This window comes from Phaethon aethereus (genome assembly GCF_964289735.1).
Source record: "Phaethon aethereus genome assembly, chromosome: 6".
Taxonomy (NCBI): domain Eukaryota; kingdom Metazoa; phylum Chordata; class Aves; order Phaethontiformes; family Phaethontidae; genus Phaethon; species Phaethon aethereus.
In genome coordinates this window covers 16,224,730-16,236,194 of record NC_138580.1, presented here as the reverse complement: position 1 = coordinate 16,236,194, position 11,465 = coordinate 16,224,730, and the positions used below count along the sequence as shown (strand labels likewise).

Here is an 11,465-nt window from a genome sequence, read left to right as displayed (position 1 = left end):
AATATGGTTGGAATTTTTACTCACCATATATGTTTTTCTTTGATATTGTTAGCTTCTTCTATTAACTACCTGAATTTCCAGACATCAGATGTGTATTCATTGCTTGTTCAAGGCTGCTTTAGTTTTCTGTCTTATATTAACTGCTACTATGAATCTTCTGCATTTTCTAAACACACAAAGTTTTCTTATGTGAAAAACTGAAAGATTTTAGAAAATGCAGTAAACAGCTCTTAATACATTTAATGTGAGTACTCTTTTGGTGTGTATTTACCCACATTTTTTGATTACTGGCACATGCAAGGAATTCAAACACCTCATACAATTCAAAGAAATCTGTTGTCAAGCAGTTACCTTCAGCAAATACACTTTGATTTCTCCAAATGGCAATATCTACTTTGTTTGCTGAAAAACTGCTCCCCATTTCTATTGTCATCTAGTTACGCTTCTCCCCCTCTGTAACTTTTTACTGCTTTACATTTTGTCTCAGAGTTTCCTGTATTCTGTGAGGAATCCTCGCAGGCTGCAGCTACTGGAGCCATTCTACTTATCCTGCAGCTATAAGTGTTTCAGCACCTTGTCTGCATTCCTTCCGAAAAGGGAACAATCTTTTTTATTTTCCTGTCCCAGTGTTCCCTTGTGGGAACTGGATCCCTAGATTTGATTTAAGAGACAAATCAATGTTGGTGTTCTGAAGAATCCTATGGTACTATTTTTAATAGCCCCCTAAAGAGATTTGGTCCTGTTCTAAAAAAAAAAAAATATATAGTTATCTTGATTAGTGGCTGATTAAATACTCCTTGGGACTGCATTAATGTGCAGTGGCACACTGGAGCTCAGGAAAACCTGGAATGATAGAGGCCAAGCCTCAGAAAAAGTGCTTACTAGGTCCAGTAATGGGTGGCCAGATACACATTTGGGACTGACCGCTTTTGGACAGAATCAACTCTGCTGATCTCTAATGCTGCTACAGGGGCTGAAACTGGCAAGTAGTCATTTTTGTGCAGGGGAGGACTGCACAGGTATCCTCCAAAAATTAGAAGAAATTGAGTTCCAGATGTTAAGGCAGAATGGTAAAATATTGAATACATGATACCTGTTTTCAAAGCTTGACAAGAAGAGATGGTTTAAAATGCAATTAGTTTCCTTTTGCAAACAGTGATTTTTTTCTTCAGGGGAAAATTTGAAAGCTCCATGGGCCACTCTTAAAGCTCACCAATGTAATCAGATATATTATGTTTAACTTTTGTCATTTCCACATAGCTTTAAAAAATGTCTTGTGTTCCTACAAGCTCATATTTATCCTCTCTCTTCCAACTCCAGCAAATATTGGTCATTTTGATGCACAGCTTTCTTGTACATCATTGAAAATGAATTATTCTTCTACACATGGGCCTGTGGCTTTCTGTACAAAGTGGGATTCAACAAGTTTTCACAGGGCATTAAGTCATCAGGAAAAAACTGAATTGCTTGAGGGATTGTCATTCTGCTCCCTTGTTCAGTGAACACTAGAGATTTAGCACTAAATTTGACTAATTAGAGAGTTTTCAGTACTATTTTTAGACTTGTCTTCTGTGGAAACATGGCATATGTGATCTCTCTGTAAATCAGTCTTAGGTCAGGTTGGTCAGGTTTGATCAAATTTGACACAGGATTGGAAGTCCAAAGCTAAAACCTTTGTGAAAATTGGTTCTTGGCTAGCAGAGAGGGACAGAGTATTTCCACTGATAAGAATAAAAAAGCACATAAGTAAATGGATGATCCTTTGCCATAGGGAAGGAAGTGGGGATCCAGATGGGACCCTGGGGGAATACAAGCAAGAATGGCAGTCACAGCTGGCGAGACGGAGCACCGGAGAGCTGCAGGACAACAGGCCACGGCAGTGGAGGGACCTGGGATAAAAGTATGTGAGGAAAAAAGAAACTGTTTCCTTAATTTTCCTATTCAGGAAGCAAATTGTAAAAATAATTTAATCATCAATGATGAAAAGCTATGGCTGCCAACCGAGGCATCTCAGCACTGTACATAATGTTTGGTTTAGCACAGCATGTTGCTTGCAGAAGGATGTTTTGCTAATTAGTCCTAAAAGTTATAGGAAGTTTGTAATGCACTATTTTTACAATTAAATTGAATGACTTAAGATAGTAGGGTTATTGTATGAGTAAAAAATAGCAGGCTCAGGCTGTTAGAGTCTGCCAGTCATCAGATGTCATGAGCTTTCTTCATTACAAAGCAAAATTTGTCCTGGAAGAAAACAAACAAACAAACAGAAAATCTCCACAAACCATGTCTTCTCTCTGTTCAGCATGCTTGAGTCATTTCTAAATACACAAAGCCCTGGAACCCAAAAGGACACTGTAAAAAAAATGAACTAAGAGAAACCATAGCTTTTGCCAGAGTCACTGCTCTGCAAATATTCAAAGTGGCTCATTACCGATAGGGAAGCTGTTGCTGTACGCCTGGACTGTCAGCCTAGATGAATAGGGAAAATGGGATAAAGAGATTTAATTAAGCTACTAAGAAGGGATATAGTCAAAGACCAGTAGTTTCATTCAGTTCAGATTTAGAGGAACCAATGACACAAAGTCTGGTGCTGACTGAGCTGGTAAGAATTGGCTGACCTCCAGTGAACTCATGTACCAACACAAAACCTGGCCTCTATAGTTCTAATGTGGATAGTTAGTCTGTCTCAGTCCACCTCATAATTAAAAAAACTCACACACATCCCAAAAGAAACACTAATTCAGGTTCTCCTGTGTATCAGGTATGACACAGTTGTCTAATTATAATCAGCAGGCACAAGTTGCAAAACACAAAATTTCATGACTGGGGAAGGGGGGCAGGAATTTATTCCCCATGTCCCTCACACACTCCTCTAAAGTAAATTTTCTTTATCAGCCAAACTTGTATTACATGGTTCTGAGTATATGAAAGGGAACAAAAGGCTGATAGTCCTCTGCTTGCACTGGAGGAAAGTTTTTTGGTGTTCCCATGCCTTGTGTGGGAGATGCAGCAGTGCTCAAGTCACCCCATTTACCCTCTCCCCAGAGGAGATATTTACATTTTTACTGAACTGGAGGGTTAGGGTTTTTCAGTTTTATAAGCTCAGTCTTATAGCTAAGATTAGTGAATTTCTCTAACACTTGTCCTAGAAAAATAAAACCAGATTCCTTTTTCAAAACTAGTAAAAAGATTAAATTTGTAATGTATCCTAGAAGGAAACAGCCAGGTGCATAATATCAAAATATTTGAGCTCTGCTAGTGCTGGGTTTTGTGCATTTGATGCAGCATGAACCACAGAATACAATGTGGTTGTGCACTGGTATGTTACAAAATGTATCTTAAGCGTTTCATAAATTTGGCACAATTTTGATATTCTTTGGTTAGAATGCCAACACGTGAGGATTTAAGATTCAAAATCAATGCTCTCAGGATTCTAAGAATAATTCAGAGTCCATCTTCTTCAGGTATTGGGAAAAGACTGAGAATGTGATTGAAAAGACAAAAATGTCCCATTTCTCCACTTGCGTCCTCAGAGTCTTTTCTTGTTCAGATCTGTCTTCTCTTACAGCATTTTTGTGGCCAATGTTGATAATGAATAGTGGAGTCCAGGAGTTTTCCAAGCTTTGGTGCTAAGAAGTGAGCACAAGTGATTGGCAACAATGTCTTGAAAGCATAGTTGTAGATGACTTTATATATATGTACACACATATATAGATCAAAACCAGGAAAAAACATGTTGAGTTGAGCAGAGCTCATCAGTGTCTTATTTGTTATTGAGTATTTCTCCCCTTTTATTTTTAGTAGTACAGGGCACCATCGCAGCTGGGGATGAGCAGGTGCAGAGAACAATTATCCTATTTCCGCCGCTAATTGTGGGCTTCAATTAGGAAGTCAACTTACTGGGGTAAAAAAAACTCATCACCATCGATTCCTAGGCAAAATATAAGATCTTTTCACGTGACCCACCGTGACTAATCTATTTATTTATTTATAATAGAGCATCAATGGTCAGTGTAATTCTCTTATCTAGCACAATGCAAAGGATATACAGAGGCCATACAGAGGGAGACATCAATACAAGCCAGTGGGATGCAGATGAACAAGCTTCTTTATAGTGGCGGTCTTATGGTTGCATTTGTAAAAGATTTATCAGCATCTGCACCAGAACTGAATTCTACTCCCTGCAAAAATCCAAAAACCTGCTGGCGGGTGTTCAAGAGAATTTTCCAAAGCAAAATAAATAAATAAATACTCAGGCAAAAATATCTTACATGAAAAAATCTAGCTGAGATCCATTGTTTCAAAAGGCCTGCTCAAACCAAGATGTTTTACCTTTTAATATCTTATCTATTTATGCATGCATGCAGGGAACCTACCAACTAATTGGAATCATATTTGTAAGTCTACTGACTATTATATACTACATTGTAACATCCAACATTTTAGAGTACTCAAGCTGGCATGGAGAGCAAGTTAGAAATAAATCCTTCATTCTTACATTTTCCATGTTTTTCAACAGTTTTATTTCTTTCAAGTATCTTTGACTTTTATATATACGTAAAATAAAATAAAAAATAAATCCCAATCTAAATCCCCAAACAAACAAAACAAACTCCCCTGTGCCAGCAAAATTGCACATTTAAGGGGAGTGGGGAGGTATTTGGGCTACAAAGCTATTTTTGTTCCAGCTACATCAGCTTTATCTAGTTTAATATTTGTTCTGTGACCACTTGAAATTCAATTTCAGGTAGTTCTGTATCATATCAGCATAGGATGTATCATTAACTCTAAGAGGATGTTTTCCATTGGCATCTGCTATTTTCACCAAATGTCAAGGCTTGACATTTGCTGTCTTTATCTGGTTTTGGTGTATCACTCATACTGAGATTTTGTTTCTTCTTATCTGATATTGATTAAACTGTGACCAGCTGTGTTGCTAATAAAATCAACAGGCAAGTATCTGGCATTTAATCCTCCACCAGTAGAGGAAAAGAAACAACCCAGTGACAAAAACAGTAAAGAGATACTTTTGAATAAGGATGCTTGCTGTATCCTCATATTATGCATCTCTTAGCACTTCTGTTGACGTAGCATTTCTGATTGATTCCCTTGGGGAAGTCTCCATGGAAATCCTTGCCTCTCAGATGAAATATTCCTTTTTGCTCTCATCCACTGCTTCCTGGAGAGCGGGGTCGTTTTTCAAAGCGGCATCTGCGCTTTCGGCAAACTCAGTTCCTTTTGCCTCGTTGGTGTGGTAAGTGCCCTTATGCCTGTACATGTACCGCACCATCACCACCAGCAGGCAAATGAGGACAAATACCACTGCAGCTATCACACCTAGAGGGAAGAGACCAGTTAAATGTATTGTCAGTAATAAAATACAGCAGTATCTCACAGTCAGGCATCACAACTTGAATTACTTGATAGAGAAAAGTCCATGTATCATAAGATGTTTGTAATTTGCAGCAGCCAGGGTCAGAAGAGAGTCTGACACTGCAAAACATAAGATGGGATATAGATACTGCAGGAATGCAGGTCAAAGTCTCACTAGCGTTCTTTCAAATCAATAGCTTGATTTGGTTGAATTCATTGGAGCTAAAAGTTCATTACAAAATGAGGAGAAATAAGAGAACATAAAGGAAAACCAATAGGTTTCTTTCAACCTTCTGGTAACATGTACCCAGGGGAGTTTGCAGGCAACCCGACCCTGCCTCCGTAAGTGGACTTTCATACCCAGTTTCAGGAGCGTGGGGTACTGAGTATTAGGAGACGTTCAACAACTAGCAGGAGCCATGCAGCTGCAGTACTGCTCCGTATTTGCAAGATGCCGTTTCATGCTGTGCTCTGATTAAGAAAGTCTGATTGTAATGAATGTGAAAATGACACCTGCGAGGAGGGAGGGATTCTGGGGAGATCTTTCCTGTCTCCCATACTAAGGCTAATTTACCAGCAAGGTGTTCACTGGGCAAAAATTTCCACAGGAAACCCAAACGTGCATAGGACTAAACAGCGAATGGAAGCACTCCTAGTGAAGGAAAGTAAATTCAAGTTCCAGGGGTGGCTATGTAGAGAACACTGTGTGTCCTTGCTTCACAGATCCCTTTCTTTTTTTTTCTTTTCTGACATGAAAGGTAGAAGTCCATAAAAGAAAGGGACCCCTGAGAAGTCCATCGTTAAAAAATTACAGGCTGTATCCCCCTCCCTCCAGATGAAATTATTCACGTAAGAATCCTGAAAATAAATGAAGTATTTTGAAGTTTATTCGCATTGTGTGGTTTTTATTTTTTTTATTACTTTCTAGATATAACTAATATGTACTTATAAAATATATCTTTAGCTGTGATTCTGTACAAGCACATGATACTGAGCTGATTCTATATTCACATGACTCCAGGAGTAAACCAAACACACAATAAAAAGCACCAGAACAGGACATTCCTAGGAAAATTCATATGGGAAGTATGAAGCCACTGTGAGGATGCAATAAGTAGGAATTCATCTGACTCACTGTAGGCATCTACAGTTGAGGAGGCTCCATGTGAGTTACTCCCCTTGGACTTCCTCTACCTTCAATGGACGGTGTGTGTGGTGATTCCTCTTCTAGAACTGAATTCCTAGGTTTGGTCAGATGAATCACTCCCTGGAAATGCCTACTATTCTGCAGAGACAATGAGGGGATGTAGACAGTGTCTCTTTTCTGTCCCCTCTGTTCAAGATATGTGGAAGGAGTGAGTATCTCCAAAGCTTTAGATTTATCAGCATCAGTAAACTGTCTGGGGATACCCTGCTGGCATAAAAACAGGGGGATGGACAGAATATTAGCAGGGTAAATAAAAGTGATAATTCCATCTCAAAAAATATGCCTGCAATGTTATCCCATAGATTTTATGGTGCCTGGTTCTGAAAAGTGAAGTTATTGCTAGCAGAAATGAAATTGCTTATACAAAGAACTTTAGGTTTACAATAATACAGTTGCAGTGGGGGCTTCATAAAGTTTTAGGACCTCACTGGTATCCCTTGACAAAAGAGGCTTTAATAGGCTTTGGACATAGCACAGTATTAATAAGCCTAAGAGACCAAGTACAAATCAATTTACCTGCTACTTGTTCATAGAAAGCTGAAATTAAAGTTACAGGAGATGGGACCCAAGGGAAATATAGCAGAACCTCACCAATTTGCACTAATGATTGGTATACCCCCCTTGTGAATGACTGAAATTAGTGCGTTAGCATGGAAATGAACAAACACAATAAAAATAAAAAGAAAGGTTCTCTGCATGTACATAGCTTTGTTCATTTATTCTGACAACTGTATTTACTTTAAATGCATGTGAGGGCTTTAACAGAACACCAGGAAATGCACCGGGGTATATTCTGTAAAAATAAAGGATCAGCTGGTATGAGCTAGCATGTCTCATACCAAAGATGCTCCACCAGTTCTCTATTAAATGATAATGTTGGCCCAGTGAATAATGAAGAATATCAGAGGTTGACTTTGCCGCTGGACTGTTAGGTATTTTGTCCTAAAATGAAGAATGGATGGGGACGGTACTGCTCTCTACATGGTTTATGCTCATGATCTCATCTCGTTATCTTGCCAACAGCTCCTCTGGGAGCAGGCTTCCCGACGGCCTAATTAACTCTAATCGTGCCACGCCCGTTGTCTTGTCAGCAAAGTCAGGGTTTTGCAAAATGCAAGAAATCAACCAACCTGCTGTTTTAATTTTAATGGTACTGCTTAGTACGGTCTGCTACTTACCTCCAATAACAGCCACATCTGCTCCAGCTGTGGGGCCCTCGATGTCTCCATCTATAAATAGATTAGAACATAGAAAAGTTAATTAAAGAAATTGGATAATATGTAGCAGCAGTGACTGGACTGGGGGTACTGTATTCTTTCAACCGATGAAACTCAGAACTTAAACAAGATCTCTTGTTAGCAAAAGACATTTATGAAACTTCTCATTAGAGTTAGCTGTACTGTAACAGTTTTCTGTCGCCATAACAACAGAAAATAAATAGCTAGCACATTATGCAAACTATCATGGCCCTCAGGGAAACACCTACTGTTTATTATGAGCACTTACCTGTAACATCCTCCAGTGAATGATTAAATCAAGAGCGTTTAGGTACTGTGATTACTCTCAGAAAGGTAGTTTTGGGGAAAAAATGTTGGTGCCTATTTATTTTCCCATTTATGGCTCTTCAGAGTATGGTCTGGATCTTGAATTGATGGAAATTAATCTGGCTCTATTAATTTCAATTAGTATTTATTTATCTGCAATATCCTGTTTTTAATCTTAGCATTTGGGTTTTTTTAAACCTACATTTGGAAACAAGGCAAACCTGTTATGTGTGTGTGGGATATAAAACACAGTCCCCACTTAGAGTAAGTCTGAATTCGGTGCTGATAAATCAAATTACATTCTTTAGTGGATTATAATTTATAAAAAAAGATAACTTTGCAATTTAAATGCAAAAGAGAAATACCTGACCATGTCTTTTTAAGAAGTAAGAAATTGGTCTGAAAAGTTGTAAGTTGCTGAAAGAGCAGTTAGAATTTGAATTACATTTTGATCTTAATTATAGCACTTACTAAGAATATCCCAAACAACTAATGAATAGCCAAAGTGTTTTAAAGGGGAGAGGAAAAAAAATCCTAAAAAATGGTGAGGATTTTTCTGTCCTTATTATTTGATACAAGCCTTAAGTGACAGTAAAGTCATACAGACAAGCATTTCTTCACTAGCTTCCCCTTAGTTGATCAGGGTACAATTCTGATCTTGTTTTCTGCTCCTTATTTCATGCCATTAGTACCAGCCCACTTAGTCCTGAATTGTGTGAGTGTCTGAGAAGGTGATGAACTTCTGGAGTTTTTCCGTGATAGGCTTATGACAGGACACTCCTTTCTTTGTTTATTATTGTAATACTTATACAATTCTAAACGATACTAGTTTCCCAACAAGGCAAAAAACTTTACGTGAGGTCTTTTTTTATTTCTCTTTGGTAAATACAGTGGATAGAAAAGTTCTCTGGAAAAGGTAAAAATGCTAATTCCAAATCCTTCTATAAATTCAACAATGGCACAATGGCTGATATCTGGCTCTCCTTTTGCCAGATCTGTGGTAGACGGTGCAAGGATAAAACACTGTCAGCAGCTTTCTCATGTCTGGTCTCTTATATCAAATTCCAATAAACTGAGGAGAGCTGAGATTCACAGGATCCCCCTCTTCCCAATCACGGTAGATGGTTTTTCTAGAAAGTAGGAATACTTTCCTCTCCCCCGGAGATCCTTCCCACATTTTCTTCCAGCTATACACTGATGGAAAGATTGAGTATGCCTTCTGTAATTTTAAAACTCTAATTATGTCTACGTCCATTCAAAACCCATGTGCCTCAGAAGAGATTAATTGCTTCAAGGTCAAACTGTTCCGTATTTCTTTATACACTAAATACAAGCTGCATGCCAAAAAAGCAGGCTCCTCTACAGCAATCAATTACTTGAAGGTGTGAATTCTAAAGTGCTTCCCTAGCCACACAGCTTGCTTCCAAACATTAGTTCCAGATCAAATCATTATCCCTTTAATTATAAAAAGGTATGTGAGTAACTCTCTGTTCTTTCCTGTCATTCCCAGGTGCCTCTCAGATTCAGATAACAAGCAGGTGCCTTATCTCTAGCACTTGCCACCACAGTGTTTTTTGATAATGGATTACAGCATCATCACTTTGCAGAAAAGTTTTCCTTTCCATACTGTACTTTCTAAGTTTTCAGAATAACGCTGGACCCATCTTGAGCTACCATGTAGTTGGCACTGATGTGTTAAGCTGACCATACTATGCTGTTCAGCAACCAGCTGACACCATGACCTGGCTTCACTCACCATAGTTCCCATTTTACTGCAAGCACGCGAGTCTGACTTCCTTGTGTGTTAACTTCTGACAACAGAAAGTGCTTGTTGTCCTCCCAGATGGCCTTTTGCTGCATCATCTGGAGTGCCAGGACACTGCAGCTACCACCAATGTCGAGAAGTTTCCAGGCTCTGCTCCCCAGACCAGTTTTGGAGCAAGGATGATGAAGGGGAGAGAGGAACCCTCAGTGTCTGTCTCACAGTCCCTGAAATTTCACTTTGCCCAAAAATAGCTATATGTGATTCATGGCAATATCATAATATTGCTAGGCAGGGAGGAAGGTATCAGCATCATTCAAGATTCAAGCAGTATCTCCCTTCATGAAACGTGACTGAGGAAAACGCAAGATATGTGCTCACAAAATGAGGCCATCTTCCCAGAGCAGGGGTGAGACAACAGCCACTGTCCAGATGGGAACCCATGTTTGGCCAGGAACCTCAGCATGTTCTCTTTCACTTTAGCTCAGTCTATGTGAGAAATACACTGCAGTACTGTAGGACTGAATCTTCACTTTCTGAGGCAGAAAAGATATCTGACATACTAGAGGAATTTTTAGCTGAGCAATGACTTTGGCTTTGGCCTTCTTGTACCTTCTTTATTCTGCTTTTCTTCATGTGCAGAGCACTCAGAGGTCTGTGTTTCAGCAACTGCTGTTGCACCTGTTTTGGTTCTTTTCCTTTGTTTCAAGGACAACTTTTGTGTTATGTGCTGCTAAATTTGCGTTGCAAAACTTCCTCTCACTGTTACACTGGCCTTTGTCCATAGCCACAATCTGGTCCCGAAAGTGTTTAGACAGTGTTGTTATTTAGTGCCATTGGTTACCATGACACACAGAAATCAAAAGATTGTGGGAAAACTTGTTTTTCATAAAATCTCTGGCCATCAGAATAAGTTGGCTAAATCAAGAATAGAACACAGAAATCAAATTGCCTGTTGTTGGAAAGTATGTTTCTAAAAGCTAGAATGAAGGGAAAGAAATGCTTTTATGCCATAACCTAAAATTGATAAAATTCCAGTTCTGCTCATAAATTTACAGATAAGGAAATTTGCAACAGAACGACAATTGCTACCTGTCTCATTCTTTTCAGTCAAATCATGCTGAGAAAGCAGCAACCTCTGAAAACCACAGAAATAATCCAGGATTTAAGTCAAATCCTGCAAGCAGATCACTGGCTTTGTGCTTCAAAGGTGAAAAGACAGTACAACTAGCTTTTATGTGGATGTAGCCAGTGGTGAATTTTTCCTGCTAAATTTGTTGGTAAATTTTTTAAACCATTTCCTTCAAATGTGATTTTCCAATAAAACTCAACTTTTATTAATTTTGATAATTTTTTTCTAGCTTAAACTGATCCCATTCCATTTTGGCTGAGGAGCAGCCAAACTGGAGCTGCTTCCTTGTTTGAAGGAGGCAGGTCCAGCAGCAAAAATGTTTGTTTGAGGTTCAGCACTCCTTGTTTTGCTATGTACTTCTCCTGGCAGTTGTAACGGTTTCTTTTGTTCTTTAAATTACAAATCTGAACCACTAAAAGCCAGAAGTCACTTCCTGCTCAAAAATTA

The 11,465-nt window shown here is 38.8% G+C and overlaps 1 protein-coding gene across 1 annotated transcript in view; it reads right to left on the bottom strand.

Annotated features, from left to right (window-relative positions):
- Window positions 1–5,140: 5,140 nt before the first annotated feature.
- Window positions 5,141–11,465, bottom strand: part of GYPC (glycophorin C (Gerbich blood group)) — a gene marked incomplete at both ends in the record, with an annotated part of 29,404 nt that continues 23,079 nt past the window's right edge. The window contains 2 exons of the mRNA XM_082001655.1: window positions 5,141–5,337; window positions 7,759–7,809. Of these exons, the coding sequence (XP_081857781.1) occupies window positions 5,141–5,337; window positions 7,759–7,809 (248 nt within the window). The remainder of the gene's footprint in view (window positions 5,338–7,758; window positions 7,810–11,465) is intronic.